Below are 19,649 nucleotides of genomic sequence, written 5' to 3'. Positions count from 1 at the left end.
ATAAAATTGGATTGGTTGAGCCCATATTTATTGGTCGAGCTATGAGTTTTAAAATATTGGATGAGACGTAGGCGAGTGCAATATTTTACAACTCATAGCGAGATCAATAAATATTGAGCGTAAAGCATCCAATTTTATCATTATTATGTTTTGGTTCCAATATTCTCACACACTTGGATCCATCATAACATAATAATGGTGATAGTTGTGCTCTTTAGATATTTTATCAATATCTAAGTGTAAAAAGTTTTAAAATATTACAATTCTGAAATTTTAAGTACATTTATTTGGTTCAATTTACAAAATAACATCACAACATTAAGGACTATGCTGTACGATTGGTATGATTTCCATTTTTTAATGCAATCTTTCGATGAAAAATCTAGCAGCTCAACTACCAACAAATTGCTGGTTAAAATATATCGTAAACTTAAGCACAATGGTGTTGTGAATGCAATGGGATATAGGAAATGATAAATCTTGTGTATCTTTTAACACATAAAACAATAGCGGCTTAATTTTGTGATGTGAGCCCTTAAAGTAGGATTTGATGTATACAAACGAAGACACTCATTTAGATTATCAGGTGATAAAAGAATGTTGAATGTTATTAGTCCAGGAGCAAGATCCCACAGGGGGCCTAAATAAGGACTTGGTTCACCCTCCACTACATACAAGGTTTGACACCATAGGTAGTTAGTATGGACCCTCTAGATCACTGCTAGGTAGGTAGTGGACTCAAATTGTGGTATCACTTTTTTTTTACAGGTCATTTTATGTATGGACGTATAATCGCATAAAATCACCAAAAATAGGACAAAATTAAGGGTAGGGTTGATATAAATTCCAAGAACTCAACTTTTACTCGTGATTTTGAATTCATTTTGGTATCAATATGTAGCTAAATGATTTTCCTAACTTTCTAGTATTATTTTAAAACAAAAACAGGTTTCATTTGAGCATATTTGGAAGTATATAGTCCATAAATGAGTGGTAATCTGATTTTTTAAACCATATGTGTAAAGTTTGACATTGGCCTCAAATCTCACAACTATACCACTTTATATTTTCAAAATTGATTCAGTTTCCATTTTTAATTTTTTAATTTAAATGTTAATGTTTTATTTTGTTTTTAATGTTAAGCATATCAAGGGAAACATTATTGTAACAGTTCCAATCATTATAATATGTATGAGTTCGTTGGGGTGTCTGTGGGACGAGGTGGGGGTGTGTGTGTGTGGGGGGGGGTGCTGGGTGTACATAGGGTATGTGTGGGGGGGAGGGGATGAATGTGTGTGTACATGTCTTAATATGTCACTTCACTGCACCAACTTCCATTTACAAAATCCGTTAAGTTTCCATTGATGTGAATATTTATGTGTAGGACGTGAGTAACCACTGGGAAAAAGACAAAAAATGTTTAAAAAAACCAAAAAACCCAACAAAAACTGATGTTGATTTCCCTCGTATATCAGCATAACATAGAAAAATATTAAGGGTAGGGAAAATAAATCATCAGAACTCAATATTTTACTCATGATATTGACTTCATCTTGGTATTAATTCTATTCAATTCAATTTAATATGTATATCTAATTGATTGTTCTGACTTTTTTGTATTATTTTAAAGCAAAGCGACCATTAGTTGTCAGGTAGATACACAGAAACTGTGAGAAAAGGGTACGTTTTCTATGTCTTACAGCGTAAATATGACAATATTAAGGGGTAGGGAAATATAAAACTGCCATAACTCAACTTTTACTCATGAAAATGAATTCATCTTGGTATCAAAATGTATCTAAGTGATTGTTCTAACTTTCTAGTATCATTTTAAAGCAAAGCAACCATTAGTTGTCAGACAGATATACAGAAACTGTGAGGCAACGGTAAATTTTCTATGTCTAACAGCGTGAAGATGACAATATTACGGGGTAGGGAAATGTAAACTGTCATAACTCAACTTTTACTCATGAAAATGAATTCATCTTGGTATCAAAATATATCCAAGTTATTGGTCTAGCTTTCTAGTATTATCTTAAAGCAAAGCGACCATTATTTGTCAGGCAGATATACAGAAACTGTGAGGAAAAGGTAAATTTTCTATGTCTAACAGCGTAAAATGACAATATTAAGGGGGTAGGGGAAATTTATAACTGCCATAACTCAACTTTTACTCATGGAAATGAATTCATCTTGGTATCAAAATGTATCTAAGTGATTGTTCTAACTTTCTAGTATTATTTTAAAGCAAAGCGACCATTATTTGTCAGGTAGATACACAGGATTTGTGAGGAAAAGGTAACTATTCTATGTCTAACAGCATAAATAAATATGACAATATTAAGGGGTAGGGGAAATATAAACTGCCACAACTCAACTTTTACTCATGAAAATGAATTCATCTTGGTATCAAAATGTATTTAAGTGATTGTTCTAACTTTCTAGTATTATTTCAAAGCAAAGCGATCATTAGTTGTCAGGTAGATACACAGTAACTGTGAGGAAAGGGTAAATATTCTATGTCTAACAGCGTAAATATGACAATATTATGGGGTAGGGGAAATGTAAACTGCCATAACTCAACTTTTACTCATGAAAATGAATTCATCTTGGTATCAAAATATATCCAAGTGATTGGTCTAGCTTTCTAGTATTATTTTAAAGCAAAGCGACCATTATTTGTCAGGCAGTATATACAGAAACTGTGAGGAAAAGGTAATTTTTCTATGTCTAACAGCGTAAAATGACAATATTAAGGGGTAGGGGAAATATATAACTGCCATAACTCAACTTTTACTCATGAAAATGAATTCATCTTGGTATCAAAATGTATCTGATTGGCTGTTCTAACTTTCTATAAACAAAGCGATCATTATATTAGTTGTCAGGTAGATACACAGAAACTGTCAGAAGAAGTCATTTTCTATATCTAGCAGCGTAATGGACCGTTCACAAACACTTGTAAGGGGGAGGGGCCTGATGCAAAAAAATTTCATCGCAAAATATTCTTTCGAGCCCCCCCCCTTTACAGACCTCAGAAATTGTAGGGCCCCTTTTTGACATGAAAATTATGGGTCAACCCCATAGAAAATCATATAAACTCAATTTTTCCAGGAAAATTTTTGATCATTTTTTTTCAGGCCCCCACTTAGGAGGGTCAAATATTTTCAGACCCCCCTTTTTGCGCATCAGGCCCCCCTTACAAGTGTTTGTGAACGGTCCCTAAATATGACAATATCAAGGTAGGGGAAATATAAACTCCCATAACTCAACTTTTACTCTTGATAATGAATTCATCGAACGTTCTGGTATCATTAGTTGTTATGTAGATACAAAGGAAATGTGAGAAAAAACTTCCATGTGTAACAGTGTCAAATATGATAATATTAAGGGCTGGGGTATGAACGTTTGGACAGTATTTATTTTGGGACATTAGAGCACATCAGACATATCAATTGCATTCTGAATACTGAAGAATGTCATTCTGATATCAAATAATTTTGAATTTTGAAATTAGCAATTTAATACACATTTTATGGCAAATCATTAAAATTGATATTTTTGATATTTAACAGTACTTGAAGTAAACTTTATAAAATCTGATGATTTATACTTAAAGTGTATGTAGGTGGGTTGAAAAGCCGACGATCAATTGAAAATTATGACCTATCGTATTGAAGATATGGATTTTTTTTCCCAAAACACCAAAAAAAATTAGGTCTTTTTGGGAAAAAAATCCATATCTTCAATATGAAAGGTCAAAATTTTCAATTTCCCTACTACATACACTTTAAGAATATATCATTAGATTTATATAATTTACTTGAGGACTGTTATATATCAAAAATTAAAAATATCAAATTTTTATAATTTGTCATAAAATTTGTATTATATTGTGATTTTCAAAAATGAAAATTATTTGATATCAGAAAGACATGCTTCAGATTCAGAATACAATTCGATAGGTCTGAGGTGCTCTCATGTGCCACAAAAAATACTGTCGAAACGCAATAAACGCTCATTTTAGATCCCTTAAGGGTAGGGGAAATATTACCATAACTCAACTTTGGCTGCATTAACTGTGAAGGGGAACACAGGAATACAAATCGTTGCACCAAAATTTGAATGTAGTATACGATTGAGGTTTCTTCGTTAATTGGTGCAATTGGACCATTTTAAAAATTTGACCTTTATTTATGATATTGATATATTCGACGTTATAACCCCTGAACTAAGCTTCGGAGAACTATGACAATTGTCTTTTTTAAAATTCTTAGCGATGAGAGGAACAATTTGAGATTACAACATTACAACATGATAGGATAATTTTTTAGTATTGGCCCCATTATGACCTTCAACCCCTCGTGGGAAACTTAATTGCTTTTAAAATAATGCCAGAAAATGAGAACAATCAAATAGCTACATATTGATGCCAAAATGGAATTCATTTTCGTCAGTGAAACTTGTGTTTTGGTGATTTGTATGTCCCTTACCCCTTAATATTGTCATATTTTACGCTGTTAGACATTGAATATTAACATTTTCATACATTTTATGTCTATCTACCGGACAACTAATGGCTTAATTGCTTTTAAAATAATACTAGAAGGTTAGAACTATCAAATAGCTACATATTGATACCAAAATGAATTCATTTTCATCAGTAAAACTTGAGTTTGGGTGATTTGTATGTCCCCTTACCCCTTAATATTGTCATATTTTATGCTGTTAGACATTGAATATTAACATTTTCATACATTTTATGTCTATCTACCGGACAACTAATGGCTTAATTGCTTTTAAAATAATACTAGAATGTTAGAACTATCAAATAGCTACATATTGATACCAAAATGAATTCATTTTCATCAGTAAAACCTGAGTTTGGGTGATTTGTATGTCCCCTTACCCCTTAATATTGTCATATTTTACGCTGTTAGACATTGAATATTAACATTTTCATACATTTTATGTCTATCTACCGGACAACTAATGGCTTAATTGCTTTTAAAATAATACTAGAAGGTTAGAACTATCAAATAGCTACATATTGATACCAAAATGAATTCATTTTCATCAGTAAAACTTGAGTTTGGATGATTTGTATGTCCGTCCCTTACCCCTTAATATTGTCATATTTTACGCTGTTAGACATTGAATACTACCATTTTCATACATTTTATGTCTATCTACCGGACAACTAATGGCTTAATTGCTTTTAAAATAATACTAGAAGGTTAGAACTATCAAATAGCTACATATTGATACCAAAATGAATTCATTTTCATCAGTAAAACTTTAGTTTGGATGATTTGTATGTCCCTTACCCCTTAATATTGTCATATTTTACGCTGTTAGACATTGAATATTAACATTTTCATACATTTTATGTCTATCTACCGGACAACTAATGGCTTAATTGCTTTTAAAATAATACTAGAAGGTTAGAACTATCAAATAGCTACATATTGATACCAAAATGAATTCATTTTCATCAGTAAAACTTGAGTTTGGGTGATTTGTATGTCCCCTTACCCCTTAATATTGTCATATTTTATGCTGTTAGACATTGAATATTAACATTTTCATACATTTTATGTCTATCTACCGGACAACTAATGGCTTAATTGCTTTTAAAATAATACTAGAAGGTTAGAACTATCAAATAGCTACATATTGATACCAAAATGAATTCATTTTCATCAGTAAAACTTGAGTTTTGGTGATTTGTATGTCCCCTACCCCTTAATATTGTCATATTTTACGCTGTTAGACATTGAATATTAACATTTTTCTCATATTGTATGTTTAACTACCTGATAACTAATGGTTTAATTGTTTTTAAAATAATGCCAGAAAATGAGAACAATCAAATAGCTACATATTGATACCAAAATGGAATTCCTTTTCGTCAGTGAAACCTGTGTTTTGGTGATTTGTATGTCCCCTTACCCCTTAATATTGTCATATTTTACGCTGTTAGACATTGAATATTAACATGTTCGTACATTTTATGTCTATCTACCTCACAACTAATGGTTTAATTGCTTTTAAATAATACTAGAAAGTTAGAACTAACAATTAACTACATATTGTTACCAAAATGAATTCATTTTCATCAGTAAAACTTGAGTTTTGGTAATTTGAATGTCCCCTACACCTTAATATTGTCATATTTTACGGTACTACACATGAAAAATTGACATTTTTTTAACATTTTATGTCTTTCCAGCTAACAATTAATGGTTATTTTGCTTTAAAAGATTACAACAACCAAATAGCTATATATTAATGCCAAAATGAATGAATTATAATGAATAAATGTCGATAGTTACGTTGGTTTGTACGTCCCCTAACCTTTAATATTGTCAAATTTTACGCTGTTACACATTGGAAAATTAACATTTTTATCATATTTTATGTCTATCTTATGGTTTTTCTGTTAAAAATAATACTGGAAAGTTAGAACAATCAATTAGCTACATGTTGATACCAAAATGAATTCATTATTATGAGTAAAGGTTGAGTTATGGTGGTTTTTATTTCTCCTACCCTTAATAATGCCATATTTGACATGGTTATACATAGAAAAGTAACCTTTTCTCACATTTTATGGCTATCTACCTGACAATTAATGTTTGCTTTGCTTTAAAATAATACTAACACGTTTGAACAATCAATTAGCTACATATTAATTCCAAAATGAATTCATTATCATGAGTTGAAGTTGAGTTATGATGGTTTATATTTCCCCTACCCCTTAATATTGTTACACACGCTGCTACATGTGGAAAAGTAACAATTTTTTTTTACATTTTCAGTCTATTTTCCTGACAAACAGCGGTTGATCTCACCCCACACATATAAATATTCAAAATATTACATGAATGGCAACTTAACAGACAAATTTTGTTAATAGAACTTATATAGTTCAGCCGAGTGACATATTAAAACATGTAAAACACCCCAACCCTGAACCCTATACACACCCCGCACCCACCCCCACATACCCACCCCCACCTACCCCAAACCCACACAACACAAACCAACATGCAAGCAAACATGCACATACATAAATATTTGAACCAGAACATCAAAGTTTGCCTAGATATGCTTGATATTAAAAACAAAATTAAAAAAAGGAAATTTAATTAATTTTGAAAATAGAAATTGGCACAATAGTAAAATTTGAAGCCAATGTCACAAAAACACCCACCCTGCACATTGTTGTGAAAAATCTGATTTTTCACTAGTGTATGGACTGGCCACTTCCAATCATGATCAAATGAAACCTAGGTTTGCTTTCAAATAATACTAGGCAGTTAGAACAATCAATTAGCTACATATTCATACCAAAATAAATTCATTATTATGAGTAAAAGTTGAGTTATGAGAATTTATATCTCCCCTACCCCTTAATTTTGTCCTATTTTTGGTGATTTTATGCGATTATACGTCCACACATAAAATGACCTGTAAAAAAAAAGTGATACCACAATTTGAGTCCACTACCTACCTAGCAGTGATCTAGAGGGTCCATACTAACTACCTATGGTATCAAACCTTGTATGTAGTGGAGGGTGAACGAAGTCATTTTTTTGAGGTTGCTGCTCCTGTACTATATTAATAGCTTATGTATACACATGAACATCATATACCTTAAGGTGGTACTACACCCCTTGATAAATTTGTGACTATTTTTACATTTTTCTCAAAAAATAATAACACACTGGTAAAAAAAGTTATGTATATTATAGGGGCAAGGAATCCATTTACTACACCGGAATTTCAGTGACTCAAGACAAGCGGTACATTATTTATGATAAGAAAAGAGGTACCGCTAGAATGTACCTCATTTCTTAACATAATGAACCACTTGTCTTGAATCACTGAAATTTCAGTGGAGTAATTGGATTCCTTGCCCCTATAACATACATAACCTTTGTTACCAGTGTGTAGTTATTTTTTGAGAAAAATGCAAAATTTATCATGGGGTGTAGTACCACCTTAAGTCTGTTTATAAATCTGTCATAATCAATCTTATTTTTATTTATAAATATACACCTTGTATCATGTGACATAAGTTCAACAAAGAAATAAATTTTGTCACCTCATCTGAATCCTGCCATCTGGGGTGGATTATACTGACATTTATGAATTGTTGTATATGGGTCAGAATAAGCAATGTTTGGAGATATGGGCTTGTGGTGCATTTGGGTTATGTGACCTATACCAAAGTTGCTACCATCCATTGCAAACACACACATTTTGTAATTATATTTCAAAACTTTGTTAAAACACAATGTTTCCATTCCAGAATCATGCCTTTAGGTACTGTATTTGTGACAAAAATTTGAGTTTTTTAATATTGACATAGTCGAAATATTAGCCAAACACGTACTTGCTAATAAATGCTATCAGCAGCAGATAACAATAAATGCTATCAGCAGTAAATAGCAATAAATGCTATCAGCAGTAGATAGCAATAAATGCTATCAGCTGTTGATAACTATAAATGCTATCAGCAGTAGATAGCAATAAATGCTATCAGCTGTTGATAACTATAAATGCTATCAGTTGTTGATAACTATAAATGCTATCAGTAGTAGATTGTAATAAATGCTATCAGCAGTAGATAGCAATAAATGCTATCAGCAGTAGATAGCTATAAATGCTATCAGCAGTAGATTGTAATAAATGCTATCAGCAGTAGATAGCAGTGAATGCTATCAGCAGTAGATAGCAGTAAATGCTATCAGCAGTAGATAGCAATAAATGCTATCAGCAGTAGATAGCAATAAATGCTATCAGCAGTAGATAGCAATAAATGCTATCAGCAGTAGATAGCAATAAATGCTATCAGCAGTAGATAGCAATAAATGCTATCAGCAGTAGATAGCAATAAATGCTATCTGCAGTAGATAGCAATAAATGCTATCTGCAGTAGATAGGAATAAATGCTATCAGCAGTAGATAGCAATGAATGCTATCAGCAGTAGATAGCAATAAATGCTATCGGCAGTTGATAGTAATAAATGCTATCGGCAGTAGATAGCAATAAATGCTATCAACAGTAGATAGCAATAAATGCTATCAGCAGTAGATAGCAATAAATGCTATCAGCAGTAGATAGCAATAAATGCTATCTGCAGTAGATAGGAATGAATGCTATCAGCAGTAGATAGCAATGAATGCTATCAGCAGTAGATAGCAATAAATGCTATCGGCAGTTGATAGTAATAAATGCTATCGGCAGTAGATAGCAATACATGCTATCAGCAGTAGATAGCAATAAATGCTATCAGCAGTAGATAGCAATAAATGCTATCAGCAGTAGATAGCAATAAATGCTATCAGCAGTAGATAGCAATAAATGCTATCAGCAGTAGATAGCAATAAATGCTATCAGCAGTGGATAGCAATAAATGCTATCAGCAGTAGATAGCAATAAATGCTATCAGCAGTAGATAGCAATAAATGCTATCAGCAGTAGATAGCAATAAACGCTATCAGCAGTAGATAGCAATAAAATAAATGCTATCAGCAGTAGATAGCAATAAACGCTATCAGCAGTAGATAGCAATAAAATAAATGCTATCAGTAGTAGATAACATTAGCAATAAGTAATAAATAGCAAAATTTACATCAGTAAATAGATAATAATAAATGCTATCAATAATAGATAGCAATAAATTATCTAAGTAGCTGATAGAGTTTTCAGTAGTAGATACCAATAAATTATATAAGTTGTAGATAGCAGAACATCCTCTCAGCAGTAAATAAAAGCAAAATCTCAAAGCTGCCAGCACTAGATATCACAAATACTATCAGCAGTAGATAGCAATAAATGTTTTCAGTAGTAGATAGCAATAAATTATTATACAAATATTAACTGTCTATGAGTGTGATGGTCGAAATATAATCACGAGGTGAAAGATGGATTGTTCCATTCCACGAGCCGGAATGGCGAGTGGAATGGAACAATACATCTTTCACCGAGTGATTATATTTCACCATTACACCTAATTTAAGACAGTTAATATTTGTTTTATATCACTCATGCATAAATTCTATTACTAAAATACTATTTAAGGTATGAAATACATTTATTCATCAATATAACACCATGTTTTGCGGTGATATACTTCACATTTTGGGGTCCACCCCATAACTAAATCGGCGAGTCCAAGAGTCAGCGCATGGCTTGGCGCAGGCGCACTACGGCAAAGCACATGATGGTAAAGACTATCACACGGAGTGGGTGATAGTAAAAATGGCAAATGGTAATCAACCAATGAACTGTCTAGAATTTATGTATGAGTGATATAAATGTAGATAGCAGTATATGCTTTCAGCAGTAAATAAAGACAAAATCTCAAAGTTGATAGTAATAAATGCTATAAGCAGAAGATTACAATAAATGTCATTAGCAGTAATAAATTGCAATGAATTGAATCAGCATTCTAGATAAATATAAATATGTTACCTGCTCTGACAAAACCAGGAACAAGTCACATTTTTGACATTTCATGATTTGAATAAAAATGTAAGCACTAGACAGTAAGCTTAATATGAAACCAAAATTATATGAATAATATAATACTTTTTAAAATATGGATAATTTTGTAAATGATACCTTGATATTTTTGCTAAATTGCTATTCTGAGTTGTGGGCCAATTAGTTTCCTGCCTCACACAGGATTTAATAGGGATCATCATTGTTCAACTGTTATTTATTGATTAAATAAACTCTTGTAAATAAAAGCTTTCAATGATTTGAAAGTCCACTTAGTCCCACAGTCACATACATACCATGAAATTAAGAATTCCAACATTTATTTTTTTGTATGGAAATGTCATCTTTAAAGGCATAACTAAAAAACATGTCTGGCGACTTCTTCCTGGTTTTGTTGGAGCTGGTCACATATGTTAACCTGTTGGCACACATAGAACCCCTGATATTGTCCACCTTGTCTCCAAATTCCACAACAAGTGGTCAAGATTTGATTGCATTGCGTAATATGAGACCAATTCACCACTTATTATGGGTCACTAATCGTTAGCTGTTGGCAAGCTGAGAGGAATATTCCTTGCTTATGTTTGGTGTGTTTATGTGTAGGCATGTGCGGTTGTCACATCTATAGGTACGCTTTCCTGCTGAGTTCAGTAAAGATCATTTCTAATCAATTTATTCAAAAAGTTTGAAGGGTTTTCGTTGTACATTATGAGCATCTTGTGACATTAGCTTTGTTACTTTGAAATATAATGTTGATATATTGTTTGTTTGTTTTTTAGTTTTGTTTGTTATTTGCTTGATAACTGGTAATTTGTTTGCTTCTTTGATTTCAGGGCAAAATGGGATTTTTAGTAATCAATATTATCTTTGTATTTTATTTGTTTGATTTATTACAGCAAAGCCAGGTTTTCAAACACTGCTTGAAAATGCCATCCAAGCCTTGGTGAAGAATATTACTACAGGCGCTGTCAAGGTAACATTTAGCTTACAATCAATAGCAAAAAGAGTAGGGCCAAGTCTTAACTGCTACAGACCATCCTTGAACTATGCGGATATTTGCAAGTTATATAGCACCACGAGTTTCCAAGGATGTTGCTGGAGCAGCTCTTGTGTGTAAGGCTAAAATATAAGTTATGTCTCGAAGCCGATGCGTGCGTTCGTTTTTCTTAGCGCGTCCATGTCAGATGAAACGCCAAATTCATTTTTTATTATCCTTTTTTTTTAATAGTTTTTTGCTGTAAAATCAAGAAATTCTGTGACAAATTTGGAATAAAAGTTACTTGATTTGATACTTGCATTGTTTACTTATAAAACAATTGATATTTGTACTTTAATTGTGTAAATCAACCACAACTTTATGCTGTGTACTTTTTAGCACTCGAAAATGACATCTTAATTCAAAATTTAGTTATAAAAAAATCTTGAAAAAAAAAAACTTAAAAAGGACTGTAAAAAAAAACCTCATTCCGCATTTGTTTTTGAAACTGCTGTGGGCTTTGAGACATAACTTTGTTTTAGCCTAATGATTTAGAAATATTAATTTTCTTATATTTTGATGTTTTCAGCCAAATAAAATTATCATATATCAAGACCCCATACAGGTCCAAATTTGATTTTCTTAATATTATTTTAACCCATAAAATAAAATATTTATGAGTAATAGTAGCAATATTTTCATGAGGTGAAATGGACTGTGCTATTCAGGGAGGCTTGAAGGAACAGTTTGTATTTCACTGAATGAAAATAGTTTGTCCATTGTATGAATAAACGCACAAACATGCAGTGTTTTATTTAAAGTTTCTTTAAACACTTAAACAAATTCTGTGAAATAAAAAAACTCGTCCAATTTCCAAAAATCCCAGAATCTCAAAAAATTTGGTAAAGAAAAATAACATCATACATACACAAATGTAAGTTCTTATGTGCGGGTGATAAACAATTCCTACAAGTTTAAACTAACTTTCAAGATTTTTTGATGTGTGACACACATCTTCATCAGAAGAAGTCCAGTGATATTGTGATGGACTTGCCTTTTTGTTGACCATTGGCAGTTTGTGGTCGAATGAGGGCGTTGTATAAGGTCGGCAATTCCAGTCATTGATCGCAATTCAGTTCTGGCGATTCGACCTCATTCGACCAAAAGTTGCCCATTGTCAACAAAAGTCAAGTCCATCACAACATCACAGGACTTATTCTGATGAAGATGTGTGTTACACATCGAAAATTCAAGGTTAGTTTAATTTTTGTGCTGAAAGTCATTTTAAACTTTTAGAAAAAGCATATATACAGTAATCATTTTGCAATATTGAATGACTTGATATGAAAAAGCATCATCATCTAAAGAGCATTTTTCCATATCTCTTACAAAGTTTTCTTCACTTTGTAAAGTTTCAACTATTTACAAGTATTACACTTGCAATATTTTGCACCTGTGTCAATTAAATAGATCCATCACACACAGATCACAAATAGAAAAGTGATACATCTTTCTGTCTCTTTATCTGTTTGATATGGATAGGTACGTTGGAATGCCTGCTATGCAATAGGAAACGTCTACCGCAATACCCATCTTGATCTTGGCGGGGCTCCATGGTCGGCAGAAGTTTACCGTGCACTTACTGGAGTGATCAGGGACTGCAAGAATTTCAAGGTTTGTGTATAAACTCTTTAGGGACTGGTCATAACATTCTTTCTGTCCATGATGATTTGTTTCTAGGTGTTGTGATGTGTAAAGTATGCATTGTGTACACACAGGAGAGAAGGGATGCTCACAACAAATATATTGTAAAGGGTGTGCAAAATTGATCTGAGAACTGAAAGTTGTGAAAGTTTGAACATCTATCTGGTGAAGGGGTCGTCATAGATAGCTGGTCGGGTTTTTTTTTTTTTTTTTCAGGCAAGTGCAGCCAATTATCAGGCTTATTACTCAAATCGGAACCGACTTTAACAAGATCTTTTATCATGAGTCACCTGCCCCGCCTTTTCAAGAGAGCCACTGGGAGAGCGTATTTGATTTTTGGTTTTGGTTTTGGTTTTGGTTTTGAACCTGGGACCTCTCAGGCAAAGACCTTAACCAGTGTATCACGCTGCTCTTGATCTGTACAATATTACTGAGGAAGTTTGTGTTAAAAATCTTCACTCCTTTATTGCATACACTCCTTAATACAAAAAGAAAGAAAACCATCCACAGGACAGTACTGCTTTGTCCATATGCCCCAAAGGGCCACCCAACAAAAAAATTGGCTGTCTTCCACTGTTCTTCAAATTTTGAAATTAAAAATAAATAAATAACCACACTTACCCCAGACCGATTATGGAAGGCAACAAAACAGTTAATTTCCTAATCATGCTAATGCAACTATTTTTGTTTGCTTGGTTTGTTGTTTGTTTGTTTGTTTGTTTGTTGGAGTATGTTGAGTAAATAATTTGGTTGTTGATGCCATACATCCATGCCAGCGATTGAATGTCTTATATCTGAAATGGTTACTTGTTTATTTGTAACCATAAGCTGCAGATGCAGAAATGAATCATTGAAATGCTACCACTAGGCTAGTGATGGTCACTTAACCCCTGGGCACTACCTGCCGATCTAACATTGCTTCTGATTGGTCAATTACATGATATCTTCACTTTAATCACCAATCAGAATGGAGCTTTGCAAATAATTCATCCCAATTTTTTTGCGTGGTGAAATTATTGTAACAATGTTGCTGATTGGTCCAATTAATAATTAAAACCTCTTTTTGACCAATAAGCAGGTAGTTCTCATGGGGTTAATGACTGGCTATATATGCCAGGCTGGTGGTGCTAGTGCCACCCATAGTGATTGTAATGCAATCAGAGATGTGTTTACAACATATTCACACCAAGTCAGTACACTATTCTCTGCTGTTTTTGAGACCATTTTCTTTTGGTTAATGTTGGGAATAGCCAAAGAGTCTAAACAATGAGAATACACAAAGAAATATTTCTGTAATAGAGTGATGCTGCAAAACAAACAACTTAAATAATTTCTGCAAACTTGAAAATCACAAAAATTATGTATGCAAAAATATCAGTGTGTACAATATTCAATTTGTTGTTGTACAGATCCATTTGTAATTTGAAGTTGTCCTTTAAATTTGGCCAACAATATTTTTCTTAACAAGAAAAGCATTATACTGTAAACTCATAACATTTATAACTATCCATTCATGCATCAATGTTACCAATAAAGTTGGTGTCTTATGCCTGTAAGTATGCAGTCATTCTAATTGAATCAATTTATATGGTGTATCTTGCGTATTTGAAGATCTGAAGTGATATATCTTTCCACATGACCAATGTTCATTGCCTACAGGCCTATACAGTATTGAGTCATTAAAAAAAATATTTTTTTCGACCGACCGAACCACCCCAAAAATCCCACTGGAGAGCAAGCAAACAATTTTTTTTTCTTGGCCTTATTCCTTATTGTGATATTGAAATGATGATTCTGCTATCAGCAGTAGATAGCACTCTCAGACTCCATATATTTGACTTTGAATATTTGTTCGACAAGCATTCATTATTCAATCTTTTTCAACTCATTTTAATCTGCTAACGAATGTATGTTTATGAAAAATTTATAATATATGATGTTGAATATTGGGTAGAAATATGTTACCGATTTTATGTCAACAAACGTTTGATAGAAGTTAAACATGACTTGAAATAGAATGGAAATAGATTGAATAACAAATACTTGTAGTGTCAAATATTTGACGTCAAATAAAAAGTATGGACTGGGCCTTAGTTCGTCTTCCATAACTGCCCCACTGTTTTGATGAGATAATTTGGTATATTACTAAGAAGTCGGAACCAAGCAGCATGTTTGTAATTCTTTGCAAGCCACCCACCTCTGTTGGCCATTCAACTTGTAATCATCAAAGCTGTAATCATCAAAGTTGTGCTAGATTTCAATTATGGAATTCAAGTAATTGTTAAAGTACAGATGCAGGGGTCATTTGTAACTTTTTTTTCAGTCTGCTATAAGTTTCCCACTGCTTTTGGTTAGATGATTTGGTTGATTAAGACACAGGGTATATCACTAGGATCCACAACATGTTCATCTATCAAGGCACAGTTCTTTAACCCCAATACATTTGTACATTCATTGAATGACCTTAGAAAATTTGGGTACAAAAACTCATACCCTGCAACTTGAGGTCAAATATTTTTACTATGAGTGTTTAATTGAGGTTATTGAACTATGCCATTGGGATGAGGCCATTGTGGTCTAATGTGTATGATTAAGATGTGCAACTGGCTTTCCAGCTGTGGTTTCTCTGTAATTGTTTTGAAAAAGTTAGTGGTACATGTAGTATAGCTACATTAAAATTTCAGCTTTATTAGTGTATTATCTTTCAAATTGCAATATTAAATATCTTGTTAGTTAGTGAAGCAATTATTGATAATTTCATTATACTTGTGTAATGTTGTTTTGATCAAATACATTGGTTGATTAAAATTTGGGCTTAGCCCTAGTTACTATGCTGGTATTTTTTCATTATAATGCATTAAAACTAATTTGAGTAATGATGTCTTCTTGATCATTATAGTAATGAGATCTGTCAGATCCATGGAGGCATGGTGACCAAAACCAAATAGGAGGAAACTAAAAATTATACAAGTATTGTATTGTGCATATATACAAGCTGTATCAAAATGATTGGTACCCGTCAAGTTTCATTGAAAATGGATGATCCTGACACATCAAAATTCAACATAGATACAATAACTTGTAGATTAATAATTGTAAAACATGTCATAAACTATACATTCTGGACATTTCAAGAGTATCCAATGTTTTATTTGGAAGAAGCAGGCTTTTCAATAAACATCAAAATTAATGGGTACCAATCATTTTGATACACCCTGTACTATACAATAGTGAGCTCAATAGTGAAAATTATGGGGAAATTAAGGTAATTGTTAAAGTACTAAGTTCTGACTTTCCGACTCCATCTATTATTTGTTAATTATTTTAGAAATGGCATTCCTGATATTAATTTGACTTACTAAACTTTCTTGGTGTTTTATCTGTCCAACTTGGTGTATCAAATTACCTTGTTAGTGCAGCAATTGTTAAAAAAAAAAAGATTGTATGGATTTCAACTGGAATACCCTTCCCTCTAGATTAGTGTTAGATTCCCTCTAATGAACATAGCCATTAATATGAAAATTTTTACTTTTTGTAGGACTGATAAAGTTCAACTTCAAAACTTTCTTGCAGATCTATGTGTTTGGCCAAAATATCATCAAATTTGTAATTTGTGTTCTTTAACAGAACAAAATTACAGCACAGTGGCCTGATCAGTTGAATACACAAATCATGCAAAACTCGCAAACTCAAAATCGGTATCAACTGAACTTGTTTTTTTTTTTTCTTGGACATTACTGAAAAATGTCATAAAAAGAGAATGCTAGAATCACAAAATACTCCTTTAAATCATAAATACAACCCAGAAATACCCCATGAAAGTTAATATTAAGGTGATGAGACAATCTTGGTATTATGGCTGTGCCTTTGTCATATATGCCCTACTTGTTATGGTAGACACAGGAACAGGGTTATATTCAAGTATTATTAATAACCTGCCTATACATGACTATGAATGCATGGTTTGAACACAGGTGATGAGAAAAGGTAGGACGATATGGCAGCTGAGCATATAAAGTCAAGAGATGAGGACATTAAAGTTAGGATGCAGAGATGTGGACAGTGCCTTAAAAAGCAGAAAGACCTGTGAAAAAACCAAAATCATTGGTCATAATCACCATCCTTATCTTTCACCTGATTAACCATTCAATAGCACAATGTGCTTGATGCTTGTGACAGTATAAAGACACCTCTGAAAGATTCGTGAGAGAATGACACCAATTCATTGGTCAATCGCAACTTGACACAACCCAAGTAGATTGACCTATCCCCAGTATGACCTTTCTTACCGGACGATAGTTTTTCCCCCTATTTACGATATCATCATCCTTAGAGACAAAAGTTTGTACTCTCTTTCGTAAACATGTTTATTGTGTCATGGTTCTCCGTATGATTATACAGGAATTAACCAATTCGGGGTGGTAGGCCTGTAGCCAGTACCTCAGTGAAAATAGTTTCCCCTATTTCCCTTCAAACCATGTAATATTTGTATTCTACAGGAAGGCCCAACTTGGGGTTGAGGATTTTCTGATTGATGACCTCATTCCCATATCAGCCCTATTTTTCCCATCAAAAGTGAAGATTTGTTGAAATTAAAGGAGCAAACAGGTTTGTTTGCATTTTACAAACAAATAAGATGCAACCCTAAGTCATCTAAATTCTCATTTTTATCTCAAAATCAAAAGAGGACATAAGTAGGGAAGTTAGAGTAACCCAGTGGTGTAGCCTGGAATTTGACAGAGTGGGAGCAAAGGGGTGTGGTACGGCCGGCATGACAACTTTCAGGGGGGGGTGTCAAAATTGGATGAAAATGAGGTAGAAAGTACAAAAGAGGTATAAATATCTTAAATATCAGGGCGGCCAGCATCCCACAGTGGGGGGGAGACTTCTCGCAGGGGAGCAGCTACCCCCTTGGCTAGCACACTTGAGTAACCGCCTTTAAAACTCAAGTTTCCTGTCACAAAAGTTAGACCATGCATGCTACTTGGCAATCATTAAAATGGGGCTGTCTATAGCTAGTCTATAATTATCTTCAGGGTATTTTAAATCCATATTGATTCATGTGAACTTGAGTTATCTATTAATGAATGTACACAGAATGGTAGGAGCAGCTCCATACTTGATTTCAGATCCATGATAATTTGTGCAACCGATAATTAGAATAGATCAGACTCAATTAAACTTCAAGGCATATTAGTTGCTGCACATTGGTAAAGAAAAAGTCCTGGGTTTGGCTGAAAAAGCAAGGCAGTATCCTGAGGCTGTAGGTGGCCTAAAGACCTAAAATAATGTGAAATACGATTTTTTATTTCTTAGAGTGAGTCTCCAGCAATCATAACATTATGCCTTATATGATAGAAAAATAATTATCAAGCACAAATCAGGTGGTTTTATTTAAACACACATTGGTGATATAGGCGCTGGAATTAGATTGGAGTTTTCTTTCAAATATTGGGGGTGTGAGCCCCCCGGGGTAAAAGCAGAGGGCAGCAAAAGGAGGAGGGCAGAAGAACTGTCCCAAAATGTTTAAAAATTGTGAAACAAATGGAATTATACATACAAATTTTTGTTTTTAGGCTGCTAGTGCCAATTAGCCTTGAAGCCCCCTTTGACACTTTCTAAGCAAACAGATATTCCCGTTTTCGAGTGTATCTCCTGTTTCATAGTAATAGTTACAAATTCTGTTGGTCGGCATGACGTCACTTGTGATAGATCGCTTCTTCCCATTGGTTGCTTTTGCCGATATTTGGCTGTTTCACCTCGCCCTTCGGATACGAAGGGGACACTTACTGTTGCATTCAAGGACAAATCACAAAACATGCCATAAAATCAAAACCTCTTAATGAAACAATTCCAAAGGTTCGACTTCTTATCAGGGAAATCAACTTAATTAATTAACCAAAGACAAGACAAATCGGTATTTTCTGTGCAAAGAAAATTGACTTGAACTAAAATGCCCTGTACAAACTAATAGGGAGAGTGTCCCCTTTGACAGACGTGAGAAGTGGGCAAGTGCAGTAAATGGAACAGCCCGACCGAGAAAATACATGTGTATCCAGGTTCTACACATTTTACAGTCACACCCCTGCACCTTCTAATACTCATTGACACACAAAAGGGCTATGTACATTTTAATCTCCTTTTTCCCCTAATTCACTCCAGATTTGTCTACATGCATACATCAACCTTTGTTAGTCCGTAAACAAAACATAATCAGCACCGTTCTCGGTAAACCTTGTATTCCATCTACTGGCACTCGCCGACAAAACCCTAATCATGTTATAGGTCTTAATCACCAGCCCAGGTGTCAGCTTATCGGTTTAAAGATACATGCATAGTGTAATGACTTCATCAACCCCATCCACCCAAGTACTTATTACCCTCTGTTTACGGACATTCTATACATTCAACAAGTCGATTATTTTACTAAAATTTTCAAATATTTCAATATCT

General features: G+C 33.4%; 1 protein-coding gene across 3 annotated transcripts in view; it reads left to right on the top strand.

Moving 5' to 3' along the window:
* LOC140164243 (HEAT repeat-containing protein 6-like) overlaps positions 1-19,649 on the top strand; it is a 386,072-nt gene that overhangs the window by 248,307 nt on the left and 118,116 nt on the right. For all 3 annotated transcript variants that reach the window (XM_072187509.1, XM_072187510.1, XM_072187511.1), the window contains 2 exons: positions 11,413-11,489; positions 13,035-13,166. In XM_072187509.1, the coding sequence (XP_072043610.1) occupies positions 11,413-11,489; positions 13,035-13,166 (209 nt within the window). The remainder of the gene's footprint in view (positions 1-11,412; positions 11,490-13,034; positions 13,167-19,649) is intronic.

This window comes from Amphiura filiformis, chromosome 11, assembly GCF_039555335.1.
Source record: "Amphiura filiformis chromosome 11, Afil_fr2py, whole genome shotgun sequence".
In the NCBI taxonomy this organism is placed as follows: Eukaryota; Metazoa; Echinodermata; class Ophiuroidea; order Amphilepidida; family Amphiuridae; genus Amphiura; species Amphiura filiformis.
This window is presented reverse-complemented; position numbering and strand designations above follow the sequence as displayed.